Source organism: Ciona intestinalis, chromosome 9 (assembly GCF_000224145.3).
Source record: "Ciona intestinalis chromosome 9, KH, whole genome shotgun sequence".
Taxonomy (NCBI): domain Eukaryota; kingdom Metazoa; phylum Chordata; class Ascidiacea; order Phlebobranchia; family Cionidae; genus Ciona; species Ciona intestinalis.
In genome coordinates, this window is record NC_020174.2 from 6,498,103 (window position 1) to 6,523,320 (window position 25,218).

Genomic DNA, 25,218 nt, shown 5'->3' on the forward strand with positions numbered 1-25,218 from the left:
AGCGGAAGCCGTGTAAATCTCCCAAGTAGGATACTCCCTGTAACAACACACCATGAATCAATATCAATGCTTTTCACATTTGATCCAAACAAATACGTTCGTGGCAATTTGCTGAGCAAACATTCCATATCAATGGTAAGAAAGGAATGACAATTTGGTCGACCGCAATGAATGGCAACCTTGACAATAGGAGTGGTGAAGCATGAAGCTCGCTACAAGATATCGCACATCATAGCAATGTCAAAGTCATTAGTCTATTATTATTTAAAAAGACTTCATCAATCAAAATAAGTTTGACAGAAAAATAAACAAATGGGTTTCTCTGTATCTACATATTATAGGACATTGTGAAATGTAGAGTAGTTTGTTTATTTAGCTGTTACCACAATAAGTTTAATTGGCTATTTCATGTTAAAAACATTAAACAGTTGCAATATATTTGTATATGATTGCTTAATAAATTGAAAGTAGAAAACCACCAAATCAATACACATCATTTAAATTTAAATTTCCAATAAAGAATCTTTGGGAGTCTTAGGACACAAACTGCTCGAATAAGATTTATTAAATAAAATAGACAACAATATACTCCATACAAACAGTCAATATTTGGAACGCCCAACACAGATATTTTAAAGAGCTGTCGTTCCTCCAAGAAAAACATAACAACAATAGGAAAGATTGAAAATAGAAAAGTATTCGACTGATGTAGGTGAGAGGTATCTTGAACAGCACACCCATGCGTGGGTAATGAAACTGCGCAAAACATCTTTAATGGGCTATTATAAAATTGAATTGTAAGCCATGTAATTACTTCTTAGCAACAAAATATTATCTCAAAGGATTAGTGGTTGGAATCAAAACATAAGATAAATCCACCGTGTATCTGTCAAAAGAAAGTTACCGCGTTTAAAAAGGTTTCCATGGCTATGAAAGTACGACCTTGAACGATATTATATCAACGTCGAAAAGAACGATTAAAGTTGTTGTGTAAGCGCTGTTCAAATATTATTAAACATCAAAACGATTCAAAAAAAATGAATTTAATTTACATCAATAACTGTGTAAACTTGAGCGTGAGAAACTTGTTTTGTGCAGATTTATACCCATAAAGTTTTAATACAACATCAGAATCTTTCCTGCATGTTATTGTGCACTTAACAATAACAAAGAAAAACATAACCAAAACAATAACAATAAATTAACACTCAACGGTATTATACACTTATAAAATAGACTTAAAAAGAACAAATTTACAGCACAAAGCGAAACAGTTGCCAGGATTATAAAATAATAATAACACAGACTGAACATGCTGGATTACCTACTTTTGCGACATCATAGCGAAAACTAAGTTACAAAATACGACATTATATTCATATTCCACGGAAAGAAGACCCGGTGTTTGATTATTACGTAGTGAGTGATATTTTCTGTTGTGACAAACATAGTTACGTAAGCTAAAAATACAAACAGACAAATTCTTTGATTTTCAAGAATATAACCAGACCATTTTTAAATAATTTTGAAGCTTAAAACGCAAAATACACATATTTTACACACATATGTACTTCATAACCGTTTGCTGGTTTAAAGGTACATATATAACGTATATAAATTGTCTAAACTTGCCACAAATCACCTGGAATTGCCACTGTAGCATCATCGTTGGTTACGACAAATATAACGCTCCAGTGATTATCTGTTACGCTATGTTCAATCAACCGTGTCGCATTATGATCAAACAATCATCGTTATGACGACACCGCAAAAAAGTAACTTTATAATGTTTACATTTATACACAATTTATTGCAAAAATGCATCCCTTATGGTATTATTTTACTGCTTTTATGTGTATTTTGACCGTACACAATAGCTATGCGACCAACGTCATCCCGAGTCACCCTAAAATCGAACTTCATTGCAAGCAAATCGGTAAACCAGGGAGGATCCGTCTAGTTTTATTGAAACAAGCTTCACCGTCGGTAAGATGGCTGTATAACGTAGATTTTGAGCACCGAAAGTCAATGATGTTCTTTTGCAGGTTATCCGTTGCGAGCTGTATAAAAATAACGCGATGTTAAATTTACAAGCAACTCTTTTTCATGGAAAGAAGACCCGCCCTTCCAAATTAACTTATGTAACGTTTAATTCCACCTGGAGCAAAAAGTACAGCGTTATATCACGTAGAAACCAGGTGAAAGTAACATTATTCTTTCCGTGTACCAATCTCGTACCACATTGACGACGAGCGCAGATGAAAGTTGACTACTCGATCTGATCATTTTGTTCAGACAGAATGGACATTCTCAATCGCCGAGCGGGATTTCTTTCATCACGTGACGGATTTTGAAATCCCAGTGACGCAAACGCCTACGTACGTACATACGTCATTAAAATGGTACATGCGTGTTAGCATGTGTCATCCCCGTGTAAACCCTTGCGCCGTGGTGACAATGGTCATCGTGCACCAAGCTACAGGTTGGTATGATGTATATAACAGCTGTGACAATCTAAGCAAGGCACTTATTGTTAAACAATACAACAATGGTCTTTTATGGGCTGTCTAAATTGTCAATCACACAGAAAAATTAATCACACTCAAACTAACATACATGGTAACCTGTAAGCCTGTTATAAGGACCCCGCCATGTGAGGATAAATAAGTTATATATATATATGTGGTAACTTGTAAGCGGGTACAAGGTGTCTGTGGCACAATAGTTCAATACATAACAAAACTGCTTTCTTCACCTTTTAACTAAGGAATCTTTGAACACAGATCACTTATTTAAGAAGACATGGGGTGTATGGGTTCCTGGTATTCCACCGAATGAATATACAAACCTTGTATCATCCACCAGCAGTTACATTCACACCACTCATGTTCCCTGCCAAAGTGGAAGCTCTTTAATGTTTCTTTCCAACACTACAGTTACATGTATGTATATATTATAGTTTGTGATTTATAAATATTATGTGCTGCATTTGCCACTATTGTGGGCATGTAAGTTGTTCAAGACACTTTCTGATGATTTGTTTCCAAATGTCCTTTCCAAGTTTGTCAACCATAAGAAAGCAAACCCCCCCTAAAAGTTAGATGTTTGGTGAGTATGTGCAAAGTTGAGGAGTGTGAAGTAGTTCCTGGGCCACATGGGGATATAATTAAGTTACGTTTGGTAGATAGATACTTTAGTAACACCAAGACAAGATATGGTTTAAACTATTTTTCTTGGTTGGTAAGCAGAGGATTGTTTACAAACATTTGTTCCTCTAGATATAGCAGTTAGTTGGAATTCATTTCTTCCAAACTCAACATTGTTCTACAAGTTAACATGCGATGAAACTGATGTCTCCCCGTGTAGCAGCGTACAAGTCTACCATGCAATCATCACTTCATATAACGTGATGCTCGTGACAGAACATGGGATTCTGGTCTCCAATTCATTGGGTAAAGAATGCTCTTCATCAGCTTGTAACAATGTAAGTTTGAACCGTGAACTGAATCATGGGTAACATTGCAGTGTTTTACTTTATGAATAAGATTAATCCATTACACACCATGGTTTAAACATTGCATGTTTATGAACAAATGAACATATAGTTTCTTGCACATAAACAAATTCTTTTCTGCATAAACTTATTATTTTAACCACATTATAAAATATAAAGAAAGTCATTGTGTGGTTTTTATATAAAAATGAATTGTAAACACTCTTTACGCATAACATCTATCTTGTTTTCAAACAGATTAAATTTCACCGTGTTGGTGATTCACTTCATACATACAGCCCTGTATGGGCTGAAGGGAAGTTATCTTATACTCCCGTTTGCATCAGGTTAACGTCTATAGCGCCACTTGGTAAGTCAACATATGTAGCCTCATCATTTCGTACATTTTACAAAGATTTTGTTATAAATAGTTGTAGTTTGTGTTACATAGTTGTTAACAAAAATATATTATTTCGTTTGGTTTCAGATGGTGTTGTTCTGTTTACTTTCAAATCTGGAAATGGCAAGAATGTAAGTGTATGACTGATTGCTCAAGAATTAATAATTTTACCCACGCTTATGCAACTTATTTGTTTAATAATACGAAGATAAAATATGAATTGTAATACAAAATAATTTTAGATTTTAATCCTACATTACGTATCCCACCTCACCAAACAAACCATTAATTTTCAGGTAATTGCTTCCTCCAGTGAGACGTTCAAGGTTTGGAAAATTTATTCAACCAACCTAGAAAAAGTTATGGCTGTGTATGACCAACAGACTAGAAGTGTCATCTCAATCCACCAACCCAACAACGTATGTAAAATCAACATTAAATAAATTGGTCAAAACACTTAATCTATAAACTTTTACAGAAAATACTAGCAATTAATAATTAATGTTAATTGTAATTTAGCCAAAAAACTATAACATCGAGTAAAAATAGTTTTGCAAAACATTTTACTTTGTAATTAATTCTATACAAACAATTAATGCCCATAAATAACTTAGTCAAAACTTTCTTTACAGAACTCCTCAGTTTCGCAATCCAGAATGTTGTCTTCGAGAAAACAAAGATTTTCTTCATTTAGTTTTCCGACCACCGGACACGTGACTTGCATGCTTATGATGCCAAACCATTATCTTTATGCTGCTGTATCGAACACAATGTGGCTTTCCACTGATGGTGGTAACATGTACAGCAAGTACGAATACATAAGCTTTGTATATTCTTCATGAATGTGTTGCATGCAAGAGTGGGACCCGCACTTCTACATGTTTGGGGACCCATTGTGAGTGGGACCCATTATTTTACAAGACACAAATGGGAAAATATTAGTTTTTTATTTAATTTGTTGTGTGCTGAAATATTTAATTTTAAACTTTTACAGAATTCATGAATTGTCGAGTTCTGAACAAGTTATTAAGTTAGTTGGGCACGGAGATGAAAACTCAATCCTGGTTTTAACGAGCACTGGTGCAGTTTGGTGGGGAAAAGCGGGCTTCCTAGGTTTAAAACATCTGCTCACTGTCCAGGTTCGTTATATGGTTTAAATAATCCTAACATCACATTAGGTGCTGGCTTGTGTTGGGGGATCTGTTTGCTAGCTCAGGTTACAAATCAATTTGTTGAGTTTGTTTTTTTAGCATATGTGTCCTAATGTATAAAGTTGGTAAATACCAGAAACACCTTACTGTGATTATGAAACAGAAGGAAAATCGAAGTGCTGACCTGGTTATTACTCACATGTAGGTTAAAAAACATTGTGCAGGTTTTACTGTAAAGTAGTTTTTTCTTTTAACAAACTAAGCTATGCATGCCTATTGTTTAGATCATACAGTGAGGTCCATACACAGTAAGTGGTTGAATGATACAGTAGTAATGTGTTGATGTTAGTTTAACACGCGTGCGTTTATCAGAACCCATCAAAAGGCATGGACATAACATTTGATGGTACTGGCCATCCAGTGTTACTAAACAGTGAGTCAGGAGCAAACCCGCTGCATGCAAGGCTAGTTGATGTGTTTATCAAGTCAGAGGTTTGCAGGCAAGTTCATATATTGAGCCACAATAAAAGAAATTGTAATTAACATTCACTGATAATTGCCTCTTTACTTTCAGATATTCTATAAGTTCGAACTTACAAGAAAGTTTATATTATTTGGATCTTTCAACATCCTTTAGTTTCTCTGTGTCCGCCACCATGAAAAATGGTAAAGATTGTTTATATTATATTGCTACCATTGTGAGGGTGTGAGACACCTCATGTTCGTTACTATAACCTAGAACTGATGGGTTATCAAAATTGTCAGCAATACAAAAAAGTTAAAACCCTTATAAATGTCCAACTTTGCTCTGCCACACCAAAATTAATGAGTGTTTTTATTTTGTCTCACTCTTATAGCTAGAACAGGCATGAAACTCAAATAAGTAACATTTAGTAATTTATTCATACAATATATGCGGACATTAATTAAACCCAGCAAGTCAACCAAACAGAACAAAATCCACTGTAATTAATACAAGCTAACAACAATGTTTATTAGACAACAGTATAATTCCTACCGGGAACTCAATGGTATCAATTACGATGGGAAATCCACAAATCTTCAAGTTTGAGTTGAACGAGTATCGCGCATCCAAGTTTGTCCATCTTGTGCAAGTGGTGTTGACTGCTCGTTATAATATAAAGGTAGTTGTGTGTATTACATTATATTGATTGTTGCATTTATAGGGCTCTATTAGTTTTGTATGAAAATCATACATATAGGCTGTCTATAAGTAACATTATTGAAAGAAATGAGTTATTCTGCCTGGAGTCCAAACTGGCAGGCATAAATAGGACTTCAGTGAACCTATCTCACTTTGCACGTCATTTCATTGTGTAATGTGGTAACTCTTCTTATCCGTCGAAACATCCAATCCTGTTTTATTTCCAGGGAGTGAGTTCTATCTCGTTCAACCTTAAAAGTGTTCGTAGCCCATGCTCGGTTACCTCATACACCCTGTTGATTGTAGCAGATTGCCCAATCTCAAAGCAACTTCACTTTGAATATTCATCCCTGCTTATAACTGCCAAAGAAACTGTTCCTGTTCAAGATTATGTGTCTTCTAATGTCAGCACATATGAACTACTGCAAGAACTTCCAGTAAGTGGCGTGGAATTATAAGTGTATTTTAAAAGCTTTTTTTAAATATATATTTTTTTAAGTTGTTTAACATCAATTTTAAAAGTTGGTGATCAAGTATCTGGTTTCTGCATTGTACCCCTATGATGAAGGTAGGAGTAGCCGATGCCATTATCCTCACTTTGACACAAGTGTTTGTTCTGGTGCGTAGCACAGTTGGTTAGCGCGCCGAAAACACCCAGGTTATAACGACTGTCGTTTTCCGAGCACACAAGAATACATAGGTTACATTCATTCGTTGGTTATGATTATGACTAGCATTTTACCAAATCAAGTGTGCAACTTCATTGCCCCGAACACTTTTTAAATTACTCATATACAGAAGTTGTTTAATTCTATTAATTTGTTTCCCACAAATACCCCCAACAGCGTAACTACCGACCCCCTTCATCGATGGCTGTAGCTATTCCGATATCGGGGAACGTCTACAATGTTCACCCACAGACCATTTCTGATGAAAGGTTTATGACATACAGTTACTCAGCTAAACGAAGGTAACTTAAATATAGTTTGTTCGTATTATACCAACACCGAACTTTGAACCAAGTATCCTCTAGCAATGAGGCAAGTACAATTAAACCAATGTCCACCACCATTTCCTTTTAACTTTACAATGTGGATTACTTGTTTTTTTAAATTAGCAGTTTAATTTTCAACAAATGAAAAATGAATAAAACATTAGGTTTAATAAGAATTTGAAATGGAAATATTTCCACAGATTAAAAGGATTCTGCGATAATAAATTGAACCGAACATCATGTAGTTGTACCTCAGCTCATAAGTTTTCTTCACTTGAGAAATATTCTGATTGCAGAGAAAAAGTAATTTCCTAGAATTATTAACTCAATATTACAAAAGTATTTTTTTCTAATTACTTTTTAAATGCTGTATTGCTGCCCTTGTTTTAAGCCAGTTTTATTGTCTACTTAAAACAAAACTTAGTTGTCTTTTAGCATTTTACAGATATTTACTGTTGCGTTTTATCTTTTCATTTTTTTACAATATTTAAACGTTTTTTAAGTTACATATCTGTTTTGTTAAACAGGTTTACAAAGTTTTATACGACTATACATACAAACTTAACTTCTCCATGCTGCACAACAAAATGCATTATACCCATAATGAGGATTCTGAAGATATTTCCAAATACCTTATTTATATTGAGGAAGTGAATGGGAGAGACGACACTGTGTATTTTGCAAGTGATAATGCAGATACATTCTGTAAGTTACACCAAATGCTTGCTTAATCCTCATGAATAACTTATTTATCCTCGCATGACGGGGCAACAACAGTTGTTATAACATGGGTGTTCTGTTTCATACACCTCGTGCCTGCTTACGTGTTACCACGTATGTAACTTTGTGGGTGATTCATGTTATGTACGGCTGAAAATTTAAACAACCCATTAGTGTCCACTGTGTTGGACAAAGCGACCAGGCTTAGTTCCATAACTGTGTCCTTCCATAGTGTATCAAGCTCACAGCAGTTCTGTGACTTCTTTATATGGATAATGCACCAATTTCCTTTGATAGGTTCCACCAAACCAAACCAAGTTTTATGTCGGTCAAGGGTTGACGAGCACACCCCGCCCGACAGCGAATCTGCCAAGTTGCTCAACTTTCTCACCTCTGGTAAAACAAAGAGAGTTTTCAATGCAAGTCAACTTTCTATTAAATTCTTGGTAAGTATCATTAGTAAGACGGAAGTTTAATTTGTTGTTGAGAAACAAAGGTATAGTTTTAAACATTTTACCTAAAACAGGTTTTATACGTTTTAAGATCCAAGATATTCAGTTATAATTAAGTTGAATTTAATATATTACGGTTGCTTCTTCTACAAATAAAATAACCCGAACAAATCATTTTTACTTTTGTTATCAAACCAGTTTGTTTTTTTAGTTTTAGTCCAAAAAAATTTCCTTTTTTATAAAAAAATTGAATTTTCAGGGCATGGGCCTTTTTCACTTCCGTGTGACATTGGCAACCGGATATTCATTCTGTTCGCTTCAAGATGAGTTTCAGGTCGGTTCACTTAAGTCAAAAAACTTTCCAATCCATAATTCCATCGCATTGTGTTTAATATTTGTATCTCATTACCAGGCTTATGTCATCAACCCTCCATTACCGTTCCCAACTGGGACCATTATTCGTCTCACTGTTTCATTCTCAATGGGAGCAGTAATGGTGGCAATCTACATGAGGCTGATATTTAAAAAATACAACAAAGAAGATAAAAATGTGGAAAGTAATGTAAGTATCTTATCAGTATGTTGGTAATTTATTTCAGTGTTTAGACTGTGGGATCATGAATGTAATTTACTTTACCTTCGACAATCGTGATAAAGCATTTATATCCAATTAGGCTTTACAGGCGGTTACTTCATATAATAGATAAACATATAACAGGTACAAAGTGTGAATAACCACCACAGAAGACCACGGATGTCTATTGTTACTGAGGAAGACATGAAAGCACTGAGGAGCAAATTAAGATCCAGCTTCCAAGCTTAGATATCTGTTTTCTTATCAGAACTATTGCTAATTATTCCAACAAAACACCCGTTAAAAATATGCTTTTTGAGTTTTTCAGTCTGTTTCGGACTTAATACACTGTGTCTGTTGGTATTTGATAGTTTCAGGTCAACCACAAACCGCTTATTATTCTGGCGGGGTCCATACTATTATTATGGCGCCACGTTATAGTATCGGCGGTGGGTATTTTATATATGCGTGGATTTGTATTGCTGGAAATTTTGACGCTGTGTTTATATTTCATTTTTTGTTAAACGTTTTGCACCGTGTATTGTTAGTATTATTGTAAAGTTGCGAAATATTAAGTCGTAATCTAAAATGCCGAAAATTAATACGACGATACGAACTGTCGAAATGCATACTGGGGGTGGCCCGTTAAGGATTATAGAATCTGGTTATCCAGAAATTGTGGGTGAGACAATACTTAAAAAGCGAGCTTACGTGCGCGATAATTTAGACCACTTGAGAAAGTTTCTTATGTTTGAGCCTCGTGGTCATTCTGATATGTACGGAGCTTTACCGGTCACACCAGATCATCGTGATGCAGATTGTGCTTTCTTATTCTTGCACAACGAAGGCTACAGTACTATGTGTGGGCATGCTATGATAGCCCTGGGCAGATACTGCGTTGATAAGAAGTTGGTGAACTACCAAGAACCAGAAACCAAAGTGAACATACAATGTCCATGTGGTCTTGTAGAAGTGTTTGTTAGTTGTTCTAATGGAACTTCTGACGCAGTTCGATTTTTCAGCGTTCCAGCTTTTGCCTACAAAGTTGGTTTGGACATAAATGTTCCAGAGTATGGCAACGTTACAGTGGATATATCGTATGGTGGAGCTTACTACATCATTCTCCCAATATCATCCGTTGGCTTGGCTTTTGGTAAAACATCCATCACAGATATTAAGGTTGCTGCTAAAGCTATAAAAAAAACCTGTATGGAAAATATTAAAATTGATCATCCCGGAGACCTGGATTTAGCTTTTTTCTATGGCGTCATACTCACTGATGGGAATGACGTGAACTATTCTGTTCCTTCAGCAAATATAGTTGAGTTTGCGAACGAACAAATTGATAGATCACCATGTGGTTCTGGTGTTACTGCTCGCATGGCTTTAATGTTCGCCAAAAACCAGATCAAACTTGGTGAAAGGAAAACTATTTCCAACTTTTTAACAAAATCATCTTTCACTGGAGTTGTAACTAAAGTAGTTGACAGTGAAATGGGCAAAGTGGTTGTTGAGGTTTGCGGGAACGCTTACTACACAGGCACATGCTGTTTCACTGCTGAGGAAAACGACCCACAACAACTTGGATTTCTTGTTAAATAAACTTATTTAGATTATTCAAACATTTTTGTATATTGCTGTAAATGTCATGCAATGACTCTATGGTTGTAAGCCCTGATATTTCATCTTTAAAATCAGGTTTAATAAGTTAAGATGGTTCGGTTAAGTGTCCTTAACTTTGTGAGGAAGACGGGGCTCCAAACTCCGTATCGTGTTTCCCGATTCCGGTACGTTGCTAAGGGATCCGAGTATCTTTTCCAAGATCAACCCGATGTAAAAATTGAGCAAAAGTTTGATGGGGAGAAGATCCTGAGATCCGAGAGAACAATCCGGTTAGCTTTAAGTGGATGCACGAATCGACCTTTTTATAGAATTGTTCTAAGTCGAAAGATGGATGGTCGGGACACTGAGGTTCGTGCAGTGCGTGTTGTGTTTTTAAATTTAACATAAATTGGTTGACGGTACTTTAGTGCTTGATTGTTTAAGCAGCTGCAGGCGTTTTAATAAGACAATTGAGGAATTAAAATTTTGTTTTTAAATAAACACAAACACAGATATATGTTTTGAAACTGTTATTACTTGCATTAGCTCGGGTTTTGCAAATCCAGTCCTGCCTTTATATAAGCTTTAGTTTAAGGTTCCAATAATTTAAAATTATTGCTTTCCAGATTGAGCAGCTCGGCAGTTTCGACCCTTTCCCCAACTTATGGAATGAAAAATTCTGTGCATTGAACTTTGAGCGCATCAAACATCATCTTGCACTCGGTGCTTATGTTGGAAAACCTGTTCGGAGACTCCTAGGACTCAGTGGTTACTTACCCCTCGATCCCACGCTGCATATATTTGCTGAAGGTTTAAGAAGAAGGAGAGAGATAGAAAAACTTAAGGAAGAGAAAGAAAAAGAAGAAGAAACTGATTAATTTTTTTTTTTGATTTTTTATCAATTTTGAAATTGTACTGTTCAAACTTGTGGCAGTGGGTGTTTTAAATTAACAATGGTTTTCAGCTGTAAATCAAGTGTTGGCCAAGTCAGTTGTGGACGCATATCAGAGAATTTGGTTTTCTGTATTTAACATGTGCTGCTAAGTTACAAACATTATGCTCTCTTATCACTTTTCTAGATAATATTACATTTGAAGTTTAAACCAGAGGTTTTGTTACCCCAACATGATCTGTGTTTTAACAACCGGAATCGCTGTTACTTTCTGCATAATTCTACCCTGCTTGGCGTGCCTAAAGATTTTGGTTTTGAACCGAAAATGGCGACGCGGAAGCCAAAAAGTTATCGGATTTTTTCATCCTTACTGCAATGCTGGGGGTGGGGGTGAACGAGTTCTCTGGTGCGCTGTTCGTGCTATTCAAGAAAGGTAACTTTTATTTATACTTGGTTTTTGCATTCTATCTACATTATGTTTCCTTTTCGGCTGGTTTAATCGTTACAGCTATATCAAAATAGCTTCATATAGCCCGCAAGCGATAGGTTCTGGACACCGGATCTACGTTTGTTTTCAACATATTTCAAAGTTCTTGAGAAGTGTGTACTTTCTCCATCTAATTATAAACCAATACAACCAAACTTTTTCCCTTTAATACCATTAAAATGTCCTGAACATTCCACAGCCACCCTGGTGTTAAGTGTGTCGTGTACACCGGTGACATCACATCCACTGCCTCACAAATCCTCAACAAAGCCAGCTCCACTTTCGGGATAACATTATCGAATTCCGTTGATTTTGTTTTCCTACGAAGAAGACGCTGGGTTGAAGCAACGAGATATCCAATCCTCACCTTGCTGGGCCAAAGCATGGGATCTGTTTGGTTGGGTGTTGAAGCATTGCTTGCGTGTCCACCCGATGTTTTCTTGGACACGATGGGGTGAATTAAAATTAGAAATCAACAAACGGTTGACTCAATGCAGTATTGGTTTTTAATCAATTTTTATTTATCATTTATTAGAAGCAAAAACCTAACTTTAGTAACGAAACTTATCAATATTAAAAAGATAGTTCTTCTTTAATAGATTTGGTGCTTTGTTACTTATTGGTATTTAACAGTAAGTATGATAATCGGAATCCACAAACACAATATTTATGTAGTTTATACATATTATCCAACACATTGTTTTAATTTATGTTTCAGATATGCCTTTACATTGCCATTGTTTAAATACATTGGTGGATGCAGGACTGGGTGTTACGTGCATTACCCAACCATCAGCACTGATATGTTGAATGTTGTGGAATGCCAGAATGATTCCTTCAACAACAGGAAACTTATTGCACGCAGCAAGCTCCTCACAAAGTGCAAACTAATCTATTACAGGTGTTGTTGAAATACATATTGTTGTTTTGAATAAACTTGGTCGGTTAAACTTGAAACAAATGGGTTTCAAGCATTTTTTTCGGAGACTTGTGCGACAGAACTTCTCGTTTTGCAAATGGTCCAAATTTTCTTCACCTGATTTATTTAATCCTGCAGTGAATATGGTTGTTTGTTCATGATCACTTCATATAGTTACTCTTGTCATCAACCTACAAAGTAAATATTTGTTCCTGGGAGTTGAGATCAATTGTATAAAAGCAACTACAGATACATTTGTACAAATACAAAGTTAATACAATGTTGACAAGTTTGTTTCCCGACCAGAAAACTGCCACATGGCATTCTGAAATAATCAAAATTCAACATCCACTCACTGTTCACTATTTTACATTGCAGGGCGTTTGCGTTCATGTATGGCGTGGCTGGAAGGTGCAGTGAAGCGGTGTTGACCAATTCCTCATGGACTCTTAATCATATTAACCAGATATGGAAATGTCAACAAATCACATCCATAGTTTTCCCACCATGCGATATAAGTGGTTTCCTGGAGATTCCACTCACGAGGAAACCAACGCAAGACATATTAGGGGAAAAATATGAAGGAAAACTCATCGTTTTGTCAATTGCTCAGTTCAGACCTGAAAAAAATCATTCTTTGCAGGTTTATTGTTTTTATAAATATGGGCGTGTTTGAGAATGCTTTTATAAAATTTATTAAATTCTTGAGAAAACTTTTTATATTTGATCTTAGATTCAATAAATTCAGTTCTATAATTCATTTTATATTGAAACCTCTTTATTTTGTGCAAATCATCCTTTTCATTATTCTGTTAAATGTTGACCAGGTTGAATCTTTCCATAAATTTCTCTCCATTTGTGAAGACCCTTCGAAACATCTTCTTCTCATGGTTGGAGGATGCAGGAACGAAGGAGATGAAAGTAATTTGTTCCCAACATCTTATGTTTACTTCATGTTTACCGACCGAGAAAGTTTTCTAATCATGTAGATCGGTTTATGTCACATCATGTGTTAGTACTTCTTAAAGTCCTCAAAATATAGTTATAATTATATTGGTGAAGCTAGTCGCCTCTTTTAAAATAATTCACACAACTTGTAATATGCAATATTAAATCTAAAAAATGTATAGACCCTACACTGCTAATGTGCCAACTGCTAAGTAACTATGATTAGTTTAGATTAGTTGGCAATGCTTGTATTTACTAAGTAATGTCAGTAAAGTGTCTTGTTGTTTTGGTTACCACCCAACTCAACTTCATTGATTCCACTATAAATATTTGTTTTAAATTACTTCAATCTTAGGCCGTGTAGCGGAACTGAAATCACTCATTTCGAAACTAAATCTTCAAGAAAAAGTGGAAATAAGAACCAATATATCATTCGGTGAATTGAAAGATCTTTTGTCGGTAGCTCATGTTGGGATACATACAATGTCAAATGAACATTTTGGAATCGGTAGATCTTTGAAAATTTCAGATTTATTGTTTTAAAATAGCAATGTGTCAGTACGGCACTCGTTGATGTGGTTTTACATACACAGGTGTTGTAGAGTTCCAAGCAGCCGGAGTAATCGCACTCGCAAATAATTCTGGTGGGCCAAAGATGGACATAGTGAAAGTAAGAGCTTCAATTTTATAATAATTACAATCCTGTTTATTCCGCTTGGTGTTGCCTTTTTTAATTTATTTTTTTAAATGTGGTAACTTATAAACAGGCACGAGGTGTATGAAACAAAACACCCTTGTTATAACGACTCACGTTTACACACAAAAGTTAATTTGAAGTTCCATTCTTTCCTGACAGGAAATCCAAGGTTGTCAAACTGGTTTTCTGGCACATGACGTGACCACATACTCCGAAGCTCTGCGCGATATTTATTCTTTAACTGTTGAAAAACGAACGGAGATATTGGGTTCCGCTCGAGCAGCTTGCAAACGTTTCAGCGAGCAAGAATTTAAACAACATTTTTTGGCTGCAATTTCCCCTGTTTTGGTATCACGGCCCAAAACAGAATAAGTATATTAGTGCATTGCGCGTATTATGTGGGTGAAATTATATTTTAATACATATGACGTTTATTTATGGAATTAAATACAGTTTTGAATCTTAAATCGCCATGTATCAACTACGTGTATATAAAGTTATAACGTGTTTTCACTCTGCTGGCCTTTAGTGTGACACAACTTGTTGGAGGAAGAAAATTCAAGACATGATGACATTTCGATGGATCTGACGATTACGGATGAATATTACACTGTATTGTAGGTTTAGGAACCACGGTTTTATTTGAAGTTTTTTACAAGTTGTGTCGGAGAAACCGCACAGGAAGGCGAACAAGCGTTTAATTACCCAACGTGTGGACGAGGGATGCCGGGTGACATACGGACCAAACCGAAGCTTCATTGTGGACAGCATTTAAACAATTATGTAAGGAAAAGCTAAAAAAATCGTAGTTTTAGTTCCTGCAATTGCTTCAACCCAGTGGTCACTAATGGTTTTCGAAATTGACAGCTATATAGAAAATATTCACCCACAAAGTAACATACATGGTAACGCGTAAGCGGGCACGAGGTGTATGAAACAAACACTCGTGTTATAACGGCTGTCGTTGCCTCACCATGTGAAAATAAACAACTTCCATATCCCATTCGCTGCTATAACCTGTTGGTCTAATTTTCTAATATGTTTTAATTATGATTGAACTTGTTCACCAAGTCTATACTTGCCCGAAGCTACTATCTCATCACAGCGCCATCTTAATTACAAACGTTTAGCTTCAAATTAAGTTGAAGTTCGTTTCAAATTCTTTATGTGAATTAGAATTGTTGTGGTTCGAGTGACAGCAGAACAAGTAGTTTTCAAAGGGGTTTACAAAGGTTTATAAGTTTGGCCGATAACTCTTTGCAAAGCTGTAACAGTCCAGGCAACATAAGCTGTCGATTCTTGTTGTAAAGGTAACTAATATAAAGCAAACCATGTATTGACTGACACCTTATATTAGTTATCTGCATACATCATATAAATATGTAGATAATTAAACATTTAAAATTGCGCTAAACTGTTCTATATGGGCGAGGTCGTACACCGAGACGCGCCATGGTATTCTATATTAGCCAAACGGTATATTTGTATCTACAGTTTACCAAAGCAATGAACACTAATGCCAACATACGAAGATTGATCTTCCTCTTTATGTCATTATTTATGGTTTCAATCTTTTTACAAATCGTCCAATTTCAATTTTTTGAAAGGTAAGTTTGAACATCCGTGTTATAACGACCGTCGTTGTCCCGCCATGCGTCGATAAAGATAGGCCATTAAACATATAGTACCGGCAAGCGGATTATATTTTCACTTTGGAAATATTGAGCAATATATATAAGGGTCCCGTCTCCCCCCACTCTATGTACCTTCGTATGTTAATTGTTACCGTTTGTTGTATCTTTACCAGGATGATCAAATGTCACACCAACGTTGTAAATACGAGGAGCAACGAAGAACAAAATATTAAACCGCCCATCTTTTTAATGGAGCCAGACATACAACTCCGGAACAAAAGTAATACCAAGTGTTTACCCGGTAGAGGTAATGAACAATATTAGTATGTATGTGTTTCAATCTCACACAGAAGTGCCGCGTGCTCCCACTCCTACTCCTCTTTTTTCTCAATTCCTCCCACGCTAATTACTTCGATGATTTTTGTCTCCGCCGTAGTGACGTCGATGCCCAAGCATGATTTGTGTATAACAGCCATAGCGCTGTAGTTTCGTAAACTTTGCTTGGTTTGCAAAATTACAGCAACAAAACAACAGTCGTTTCGGGTAAAACCTACTTAAGTAAAAGTTTCTAAGGTGTCGTATAATAGCTTAGATGTAACTTTATTTATTGCGCACAGAATCCTACTTCGTGCACGTCACCTTCGTTAAGTCGGCGATGGGGAATACCCTTAACCGAGACACCATACGTCAAACCTGGGGATCCGTGTCACATATTGGGCACGTCGATTTTTACACCGTGTTCGTGGTTGGTTCGTATGGAAGTGAAGCCAACTTTACTTCGTTAGAAGACGAAAGCGAAAAACATAAAGATATTTTGCAATATAGTGGCGACGATAAATACGGGTGGGTGGGTAACGTTTAAAGTGTATACGTGGTATACTATAGGTGTCATATGCAAACTCTGGTCTTACGTTCTCATGCATGCTAGCACATAATATCCCATATTTCATAATCATATTTTAACCACGATATATGTGATTCGTGAGAATACAGGTTCATAATCATTGCTTTCTACCAACTGGTACGAAAAGATCGGATAAAAAGGTGTCCCATCTTCCCCCACCCTACTATATAATGTAATACGTTATATGACCGCAGCGGTTTATTACAGAAACATAGCGGAGAAGACGTTAGCAGGGATGGCGTGGGCCGCTACAAACTTACATTTTAATACAAAGCCTTTACTTGGGGGTCACTTGTATGCGTCGGCTGATGATGATATGTTGATTGACGTGGACGAACTAAGGAAAAATATCTTTAATTATTATCAACATTCAGGATATCTTAGGATGAAATTGTTCCCGATAGTATGCGGGTTTAAACTGGCGGAGAAAAGTAAACCTCAGAGAACACCAGGCGCCAAATGGTACGTATCAGAAGATGTGTTTAAATGGGGGGTGTACCCACATTTTTGCCATGGCGGGTTTTATACGATGTCTATAGCCACGATGCTGGAGTTGTACAAAGCTTCGATGGAAACAAATCTCTTTCATTTTGATGACGTTTGGATAACTGGGATATTACGAAATGTAATCGGGATGCCGAATAACTATTTGGTTGCTTCGATGGGGAGTCAAATATCCGAACACTATGCGGCGTTCGAGAGCAACGAAATGAACAGAATTAACTTTCGTGAAAAATTCGAACAAAATATGTTACGAGTGACGCAACCTTATTGTAGAAAAGCAGTCGAAACAAAAAGCCCTTGATTTAGTAATAGTAAAGTGCACTTTACAATTACCTCGTTTTAGTATTATTTTTTAACACAATAACAATAGAACTTATTAGTTTAAACACATTTATTTCAAGCTGATTCAGCGCGTTATAACATGTTTGTCACATGTATTAAACGCATGGCCCACCATATATACGTGTGTGTATTATAGCAGGTCGTATATACAGTCAGCTTACACTGTCAGTTGTTTTTGCACAAGTGTCGATGAGTTTCATCGAATCAAGTATGACGTAATACACAACAAACGCGGTCGTGAGGGAAACGGTTTGAGATTTGTATAAGCATTATTTCAACATTTACGTACGTTGAAGCTTGTTGTTGCTGGGATGCGTGTTGGTTCCTGCGTGTTGGTTCCTGTGTGTTGGTTCCTGCGTGTTGGTTCCTGTGTGTTGGTTCCTGTGTGTTGGTTCCTGTGTGTTGGTTCCTGTGTGTTGGTTCCTGTGTGTTGGTTCCTGCGTGTTGGTTCCTGTGTGTTGGTTCCTGTGTGTTGGTTCCTGTGTGTTGGTTCCTGTGTGTTGGTTCCTGTGTGTAGGTTCCTGTGTGTTGGTGTGTGTTGGTTCCTGCATGTTGGTTCCTGCGTGTTGGTTCCTGTGTGTTGGTTCCTGCGTGTTGGTTCCTGTGTGTTGGTTCCTGCGTGTTGGTTCCTGTGTGTTGGTTCCTGCGTGTTGGTTCCTGTGTGTTGGTTCCTGTGTGTTGGTTCCTGTGTGTTGGTTCCTGTGTGTTGGTTCCTGCGTGTTGGTTCCTGTGTGTTGGTTCCTGCGTGTTGGTTCCTGTGTGTTGGTTCCTGTGTGTTGGTTCCTGTGTGTTGGTGTGTGTTGGTTCCTGTGTGTTGGTTCCTGTATGTTGGTTCCTGCGTGTTGGTGTGTGTTGGTTCCTGTGTGTTGGTTCATATATTAGGTTGTGTTATGGAGAAGCCGCTGGAACCAGAACTAGATTGGGTTGCCCAAGTTGTCGGTCATACAGAAAACAATCACCCACAAAGTTACATACGTGGTAAGTTGTAAGCGGACGCGAGGTGTATGAAACAGAACACCCGTGTTATAACGATTGTCGTTGCCGCACCATGCGAGGATGAACAAGTTACATCCATTGATATAGTTGTATTAGCGAGAATTACGAGCCCGTTTATAATTATAATTATTGGTATAGAATATTCAAATTGCTGTATCTTATTTCGCTTTTATTAGCAGTTCGAATAACCAATTAGAATGTAGAACAGGAATTGTCAAATACCGAGAAACACGTGGTGTAGAATCACTCATGCGTATAATGGGCGCGGTAACTCAGTTCGTTATTGTGACGTTGTATCATTGCAGCAACAGGATGTTACTCTGTGGGCTTGTTGTCGGGAGCGATTAAAACAATAATTAATAATAAGAAGATTATTATTTGTCGTAGCGAAGGTATAAGAATATTTGAAACGAAAAGACGAATAGAGAGCGACAAAACGAAACGCGTTAAAACATATTTAAATTTAGTTAAGAGAAGCATAGTTGGCTACACCTTAGCAGACAAGCAGTGATCCATTTATGTTTAATTATTTCCCAGTTAAACTTTTAATGGGAAGAAAAGTTTGCGTAAAAAGTATTGACCTAAACGTAAAGCGGCTTTCTGTAATTTCTGGTTTGTTTCAAACAAATCGAGGAGTTGTTGAGATAAAAGCCGGTTCGAGCAGTTGAGACACGATTCGCAGCGCAAAGTTATTTATAGCCCACTTACAGCATGTGGGCCATAGTTATGCGAACGAAGTTAACTGTATGGGCGTGCCACTGTTGTTGAAGCTGTGTTTGGCAACCAGTGTTTTTTGTTGCATTTATTGTTTGTTAGGTTGCGAGTTCGGTAGTTTAGATTTTATAACTCGGTGTGTTGGGTTTAGCAGCCACGCTTTTATTCAAGTAGTTTGCATCCATAGCTTGTTTTAACGATTGTAGTTTCACTGCTAATTCCCTTCTAATCGCTGTTTTAATTAATAAGATTTTCGCTATTGTTTTCGGAAAGTAAATGTATACGGTTATAAAGGGAATGCGGAGTTGGCCTATTAAGAAACGCATTAGTTTCAATAAAGATTGAAACAATACTGTACCATGGCCTAAGGCGTGTGACGTAATATTTTCAAAGCTAGTATTATTACTGGAAAATTACGGCAGAAAATATAGGTTGCTGTATATGGTAGGGTGGGGTAAGATGGGACACCTATAGTAAACAAAAAACATTGAAGAATTATAAAACCGTATCCTTACGACTCCCATAGACCGTTGTTAATTGTTTGAAACATGATCAGGATATTTGGATATTATGAGCTAAAGGTGTCCCGGTACCGATTGTATTAAATAGGTTACAAACTTTTCAAGCTGAAAACTTCCTCCCAGGTTATTGTGTGTTTTTTGTTTGGGATTATAAATATTGTTGCCGTAACTACTGTGGTAACATTGGTGTCTTTAATGTGTCGTGTTGTTTTTGTTGCGACATCGTTGTTGTACGCGGGGGAAACTTTACTTGAATTGAGTTTTCGCCGTCATGTCATGTTTTATCATCTCCTCGTTTTAACGTTAAGTGAAAACATAACATTAATTCAATTTATTAATTTATTTGAATACGATAGCAATAATCAAATTAATTAAAACAACAAATAGAGGAAATTAGCAACAAAACGACAGTCGTTAAAACACGCTGGAGTGAAAATTACAGTAAAATGTCAAATAAAACTGTGGTTGCAAACTAACTAGTATAATATCCGTCACGTGGCTGCAAAAAGCCCGGTTATAACGAATGAGAGACAATACACCAGCAATAATGATTAAATTAGTTGGCAATAGAATAAGTGTTCCAGTTTCGAATCCTGTTATAGCTAACTGTGGGTTGGTTGAGGTAACGCAGAACGCGTGAGATCCGAATAATTACTCATCCGTGTAAATGGGCGCGGCGGATTGTGAAAAGGCGAGATCATTCGGGGAATTCTTGCGAAAAGGAATGATGGCTACGCTGTTTGGATGTTAAGATTAGGTAAAACGTGGAAATCGTACGATAGTGTAGAAAGTAGATGTAATACAGTTCTGGCATGCCGGTCGATTATTTAAAACAAGTGTTGAATCTCAAATGGAGTTTAATGTTCTGTACCATAAACCCGCTCGCCCAAACACGCCAAACCTAAGTAATTAACTTTACCAAGCACCATGGGTTTAGCGGTGCTTAAGTGCCGTTCAGTCTGATGAAGACGACCTGTATAAGACGTCAACACTTTGGTACGCAAATAAATACCAGAAGAACTGTTTTACGAAACCGGTATAATACACCCAGCAACAACAGTATATTAGGTGACTCGTCGGTGAGGAAATGATTTGAATCAATGAGCCGGTAAGATGGCTTCGGTTTTCGTCTCGAATTTCGTTTTTCTTTGTTATTCAGTAACTGAAGGAAAAGGTTGCTTGAAACACAAAACTTTTCAATGGTTTGTCTCCATAGGATACGTTTATAAAAAGAAACGTCTCAGTCTGCCGCGTACGATTGTGTAGTAACCATAATAAAGTACATCGTCATGGTTATGGTGAATCAGATTGTTTTCAATGTGACAAAGTTTCTGAAGTGTCAGGGTTTTGTGAGGAGACGATAGGTCGTGTGCGGCTCCGATTACCGGGGGTTGCTAACGGTAACCACCATGGAAGAACAACAAGCCATCACTTGCCCACAGTCCGTTAGATTCGGTTTGTGTTGAGTTGCAATCTACTAAAACCTTATGTTGGTCCCGGTTTTATAAGGCAATTTCATTCTTTCAGCAGATTTAGTTTTTATTTGCGATAAATAAACAGAAGTATCAGGATGGGCGAATGGACTTACGGATTGTTTGATTGTTTCGGCAACTGCACTCTCTGTATCATCACCTACATCGTACCTTGTGTTACAGCAGGTAAGCATGTACGCAACTATGATAATTTATTATCTTGTTATTGAAGTTTCCATCATTGGCTTTTATATAAATGGCGGGTTGTTTACCGGTTCTATAGTAACGACTTTACGAGCTTTGGTTAAATATATGTTATAGTTGGAAGGGCATTGTGGTGCTTGCCATTTGTGTGCGGCTATGCTATTAAAGTAAGTGATAGTTAAGTCTTTGTAATTACAGCCAACGCTGAGTTAACATTACGTACACATGTCGTATAAAATTAAGGGTATTTTACAACTTAATAACTGATAGCGGTCGTTTAATAAAACAAAAGAGTTAAAACCAAATGTGTAAGTTTACGCCACAGTAATTTGCACGACAAGTGTTAAGGAAACGCGGCTTCAAAGATTGCAGTATGCCTGTTACAATCCTATGACGTGCGTTAAAATCGTGACCGAACAATAGAACCAACCCGGAAATGGAAGGATCGCTCTGCGAATAAACCGATTCATTCAACCAGCGGTTGTCATAATACAAGCCTTGAAATAAATTTGCTTGAAACGTATATGAAGCACCTTTATTATTCAATAAGTTATAGTTATATATGTGGTGGCTTAAACACGGATATTACTTTTCTTATAAACATCATTGAATTTTTTTCTTTTTTTGTAACCAAAGTGTTTAAGATGAAACCGTATAAACGGACTGTCGTATTGAAAGTGACCAGAAAATCCATGTTTGATGTAAATTTGTATATATTCATTAGAAACACATCTAATATAAATACCAATATAGACTCCATTAACGTGTGAACTCCAGGTCAAAATGCGGAGAAGGTCGACCAAGGAAGTTGCATTATGTGCGGCATCGCGTCCATGCTGGGACCTTGTGGTATTTATTTCATGGCAAGAACCCGTGAAGCGACAAGGGAACGGAAAGGCATTGAAGTAAATATCATCGTAGTGTAAACAGTGTTTTCCCATCTTGTATAAAAACGTTAGTTTTATTCCAACGTTTAATCGCCATTCAGCAAGACATTAGTTGGTGGTTTCCCAGACTTTAATATTCTGTTACTTCTGCTAACAAGTTTATTTGTAAATAGATGTTTCATTTGTTAAACCGTGATAAAGTCTTGCCAAATGGCGGACGAAATATTTAAGTAAAACAAACGTTTATTTCAGAGAAACCGAAACGACGATTTTAAATTTAAATGAATTGCCCTGAACCTATATTTAAATTATGAACAAACTTTACCGGCGATTACATTGTTGTAATACAAGATCGTTTGACTTTGTGAACGCACAGTCACCGTACATCAGAGTCAACTTTATTAAGTAACTTTATCCGTGATATTGTGTTTTGTGCCTGGGGTCAACAATGTATCCTTGTCCCTTCTTTAACAAAAGTCACTTTTTCACTGCAGGGTTCATTCCTGAATGATTGTCTTTGCTCTTGGTTTTGTGCCTTGTGTTCCATCATACAAGTAGCAAGGGTAAGTCAATGTTGTGTTGCTCGTAAGTGGGGTAAGATGGGATACCATTAGGATATGATGTCACATATTTACTGGTACTGTTTGAACAATTAACAACGCCCTATCGCAGGACCGTTTATATAGTTCTTTACATATTCTTTGTTAACTACCAAAGGGACGATGAACAAAATAAAGTCATACCACATTGCACACCAACCTACCGTTTCAGTTAAAAGTTTTATTTTCTTTACCATCATGGTTTATTGAATGTCTTTGTTTCGGCAGGAGCTTGAAGGTAGTCCCATGGGTCAATCGATGTCCCGAGTATAAGGCTTCGACCCGACACATTATATAACCAAGACTTTCATCGTGTTTAGCTTGTTTTAAATTTGACATATTCACCAACATTTTTTTAAAGTCTATAATCCAATTGATGCTTCACTGTTACGGTTATTGTGTTTCGGTGTATCACCATAATTGCATGGCAACGGCGACATGAAACGTCGCTCTCTTTTATATTGGTTTATCCCAAAACGGCCTCTATGGCTCGCATTGTTTGTTTTGCTGGAAAATCATCCGCAAGTTTGGAACCAACGGCAAGCTCTAACCTCTCACATGGTAGCATGTAATCGTATTATAACAAAAGTATGTAAATACTAAATATAATTCAATTAACGACAACATTTCGTGTGCGTTTATTGAAGCGTAGACGCTTTGAAGAGATTGAGGGCCATGACTGGCAACCTTAAACCGTTGGTTTAGTTGTCACTTTGGAACAACAACTACATTGGTATCAACACTTACGTGGAAAGTAGTTTAGAAAATCAAACATGTAAGTGTGGAAAGAAAACTTGCGTTAAACAATCATAGGATTTGTATCATATTTCATCGTTTGTTTAAAACGCCCCTGACTGTGCAATGAGATTTAAAGTTTTGCAGTTTCTTTTGTAAAAAAAATATTTTTAGATGTGGGGAGTTAAACGCCTAAAGCTACAGCCTACTCGAGGCGTATGTTTTATTAATCGCACGAAACTTAAGCCATCCGCCTATTGATCGCGTGGGTGTTTACGTCTATTGTTGCTTTATTTCATTCAACAATGGGCGGTACAACGCTGACTTGCAGTGAGGCATATAAGGCAATTGTGCGTACTGAGAATTCAAACCGTAAGAATCGTGATTTTTATGAGTAATCCGGTCCATAAGCGAAGAAGCGGGTTTTCTTACCCAACATTATGCCACACTGCTCTATAGCGCTACCTGCCGGCTTGACTCCAACTGCTTTTAATTAATTAAAACAACAAAGAGAATGTATTTAGCAACAAAACGGTACAGTCGTTAACCCACACTATGAGAAAGTTATAAATGCAATTCTTACGTAACAACCCATCAATGTTTTGCATACGAACACCTGTTGCCCAGAGGTGTTTGATTCGACGCTCAGTGCTGCTACCATTGTGGGCGTTTGTGTATTCTGGCAAAAAACGGCAGTTGCTCTAACGAAGTAGTGCTGCTACCATTGTGGGCGTTTGTGTATTCTGGCAAAAAACGGCAGTTGCTCTAACGAAGAAGCAAGCACATGGTGTATGAAACAAAACACCCGTGCTGTAATGACTTTCGTTACCTCGATTTATGATTTATCGGCTCGACGCTGCCACCGTTTCATGCATATGAATGAATGAATGTAACTTACTTTATCCTCGCGTGGCTGGAAAACGACAGTCGTTATAACACGGGTTTAACACCTCGTGCCAGCTTACGAGTTACCATGTACGTTACTTTGTGGGTAATTATTTTTTGGGGATTTTTTATTTTTTTTATGTATGGCTGATAATTTGGACAACCCATTAGTGACCACTGTGTTGGAGCAATTGTCGTTAAGTGTCTTGCCCAAGGACATATACGCCAACAATAGTAGCAGCGACGAGCCTTGAACCATGGCCTACTCAATACAAATGAATTGAGTAGGCCATGCTTGAACCCATTACCTCTGGGTTACAGGCAGGC

At 37.0% G+C, this 25,218-nt stretch overlaps 6 protein-coding genes and 1 long non-coding RNA gene across 9 annotated transcripts; 6 read left to right on the plus strand and 1 right to left on the minus strand.

Moving 5' to 3' along the window:
* Positions 1 to 1,507: 1,507 nt before the first annotated feature.
* On the plus strand, positions 1,508 to 9,258 carry LOC100175059 (cation channel sperm-associated protein subunit beta). Of its 2 annotated transcripts, XM_002123367.5 has the most exons (21): positions 1,508 to 1,986; positions 2,046 to 2,198; positions 2,296 to 2,482; positions 2,784 to 2,942; positions 3,279 to 3,484; positions 3,752 to 3,863; positions 3,981 to 4,024; positions 4,190 to 4,312; positions 4,526 to 4,701; positions 4,888 to 5,032; positions 5,417 to 5,544; positions 5,619 to 5,710; positions 6,044 to 6,189; positions 6,437 to 6,646; positions 7,055 to 7,179; positions 7,404 to 7,506; positions 7,731 to 7,908; positions 8,221 to 8,369; positions 8,635 to 8,709; positions 8,788 to 8,937; positions 9,094 to 9,258. In XM_002123367.5, exons 1-21 carry the CDS (start codon positions 1,819 to 1,821, stop codon positions 9,196 to 9,198), a joined length of 2,934 nt encoding a protein of 977 aa, XP_002123403.3. In that variant the 5' UTR covers positions 1,508 to 1,818; the 3' UTR covers positions 9,199 to 9,258. The 2 variants fall into 2 exon arrangements, with proteins under 2 accessions (XP_002123403.3, XP_026691824.1); XM_026836023.1 differs by lacking the exon at positions 1,508 to 1,986 and having other exon boundaries at positions 2,112 to 2,198; positions 2,300 to 2,482.
* LOC113474544 lies at positions 1,947 to 2,250 on the minus strand. The gene is made up of 2 exons (XR_003396214.1): positions 2,159 to 2,250; positions 1,947 to 2,060 (listed from the first exon to the last, which is right to left on the minus strand). It is a non-coding gene; the product is annotated as an uncharacterized LOC113474544 (long non-coding RNA).
* Positions 9,100 to 10,646, plus strand: LOC113474013 (trans-L-3-hydroxyproline dehydratase-like). Its single transcript, XM_026836024.1, has one exon. The coding sequence runs from the start codon at positions 9,538 to 9,540 to the stop codon at positions 10,549 to 10,551; it is 1,014 nt and encodes a 337-aa protein (XP_026691825.1). The 5' UTR covers positions 9,100 to 9,537; the 3' UTR covers positions 10,552 to 10,646.
* Positions 10,466 to 11,631, plus strand: LOC100178125 (28S ribosomal protein S16, mitochondrial-like). Of its 2 annotated transcripts, none has more exons than XM_002129507.5 (2): positions 10,466 to 10,920; positions 11,178 to 11,631. In XM_002129507.5, exons 1-2 carry the CDS (start codon positions 10,663 to 10,665, stop codon positions 11,427 to 11,429), a joined length of 510 nt encoding a protein of 169 aa, XP_002129543.4. In that variant the 5' UTR covers positions 10,466 to 10,662; the 3' UTR covers positions 11,430 to 11,631. The 2 variants fall into 2 exon arrangements, with proteins under 2 accessions (XP_002129543.4, XP_026691826.1); XM_026836025.1 differs by having other exon boundaries at positions 10,648 to 10,929; positions 11,178 to 11,629.
* On the plus strand, positions 11,629 to 14,994 carry LOC100180498 (GDP-Man:Man(3)GlcNAc(2)-PP-Dol alpha-1,2-mannosyltransferase-like). The gene is made up of 8 exons (XM_002129460.5): positions 11,629 to 11,876; positions 12,130 to 12,384; positions 12,649 to 12,831; positions 13,228 to 13,492; positions 13,677 to 13,770; positions 14,153 to 14,305; positions 14,391 to 14,467; positions 14,654 to 14,994. Exons 1-8 carry the CDS (start codon positions 11,677 to 11,679, stop codon positions 14,864 to 14,866), a joined length of 1,440 nt encoding a protein of 479 aa, XP_002129496.1. The 5' UTR covers positions 11,629 to 11,676; the 3' UTR covers positions 14,867 to 14,994.
* Positions 14,995 to 15,656: 662 nt separating this feature from the next.
* LOC101242046 (beta-1,3-galactosyltransferase 5-like) lies at positions 15,657 to 17,994 on the plus strand. Its single transcript, XM_009861528.3, has 5 exons — positions 15,657 to 15,804; positions 15,989 to 16,101; positions 16,302 to 16,435; positions 16,746 to 16,971; positions 17,240 to 17,994. Exons 2-5 carry the CDS (start codon positions 16,001 to 16,003, stop codon positions 17,835 to 17,837), a joined length of 1,059 nt encoding a protein of 352 aa, XP_009859830.2. The 5' UTR covers positions 15,657 to 15,804; positions 15,989 to 16,000; the 3' UTR covers positions 17,838 to 17,994.
* Positions 17,995 to 21,605: 3,611 nt separating this feature from the next.
* On the plus strand, positions 21,606 to 23,895 carry LOC100186001 (protein PLANT CADMIUM RESISTANCE 3-like). The gene is made up of 4 exons (XM_002129725.5): positions 21,606 to 21,767; positions 22,563 to 22,690; positions 23,167 to 23,235; positions 23,500 to 23,895. The coding sequence occupies exons 1-4, from the start codon at positions 21,680 to 21,682 to the stop codon at positions 23,542 to 23,544; spliced, it is 330 nt and encodes a 109-aa protein (XP_002129761.1). The 5' UTR covers positions 21,606 to 21,679; the 3' UTR covers positions 23,545 to 23,895.
* The last annotated feature ends 1,323 nt before the right edge of the window (positions 23,896 to 25,218 follow it).

Excerpts from the sequence above, each read along its gene's own strand:
- LOC100178125 (XM_026836025.1), top strand. The coding sequence starts at position 10,663 with ATGGTTCGGTTAAGTGTCCTTAACTTTGTGAGGAAGACGGGGCTCCAA. Across the intron at positions 10,930-11,177 it reads GGGACACTGAGGTTCGTGCA|ATTGAGCAGCTCGGCAGTTT; the intron begins GTGCGTGTTGTG and ends ATTGCTTTCCAG.
- LOC101242046 (XM_009861528.3), top strand. The coding sequence starts at position 16,001 with ATGAACACTAATGCCAACATACGAAGATTGATCTTCCTCTTTATGTCA. Across the intron at positions 16,436-16,745 it reads CAAGTGTTTACCCGGTAGAG|AATCCTACTTCGTGCACGTC; the intron begins GTAATGAACAAT and ends TATTGCGCACAG. Across the intron at positions 16,972-17,239 it reads AGTGGCGACGATAAATACGG|AAACATAGCGGAGAAGACGT; the intron begins GTGGGTGGGTAA and ends GGTTTATTACAG.
- LOC100175059 (XM_002123367.5), top strand. The coding sequence starts at position 1,819 with ATGCATCCCTTATGGTATTATTTTACTGCTTTTATGTGTATTTTGACC. Across the intron at positions 4,313-4,525 it reads CAATCCACCAACCCAACAAC|AACTCCTCAGTTTCGCAATC; the intron begins GTATGTAAAATC and ends CTTTCTTTACAG. Across the intron at positions 6,647-7,054 it reads AACTACTGCAAGAACTTCCA|CGTAACTACCGACCCCCTTC; the intron begins GTAAGTGGCGTG and ends TACCCCCAACAG.
- LOC100186001 (XM_002129725.5), top strand. The coding sequence starts at position 21,680 with ATGGGCGAATGGACTTACGGATTGTTTGATTGTTTCGGCAACTGCACT. Across the intron at positions 21,768-22,562 it reads CGTACCTTGTGTTACAGCAG|GTCAAAATGCGGAGAAGGTC; the intron begins GTAAGCATGTAC and ends TGTGAACTCCAG. Across the intron at positions 22,691-23,166 it reads GGGAACGGAAAGGCATTGAA|GGTTCATTCCTGAATGATTG; the intron begins GTAAATATCATC and ends TTTTCACTGCAG.
- LOC113474013 (XM_026836024.1), top strand. The coding sequence starts at position 9,538 with ATGCCGAAAATTAATACGACGATACGAACTGTCGAAATGCATACTGGG.
- LOC100180498 (XM_002129460.5), top strand. The coding sequence starts at position 11,677 with ATGATCTGTGTTTTAACAACCGGAATCGCTGTTACTTTCTGCATAATT. Across the intron at positions 13,493-13,676 it reads AAAAAAATCATTCTTTGCAG|GTTGAATCTTTCCATAAATT; the intron begins GTTTATTGTTTT and ends AATGTTGACCAG. Across the intron at positions 14,468-14,653 it reads CAAAGATGGACATAGTGAAA|GAAATCCAAGGTTGTCAAAC; the intron begins GTAAGAGCTTCA and ends CTTTCCTGACAG.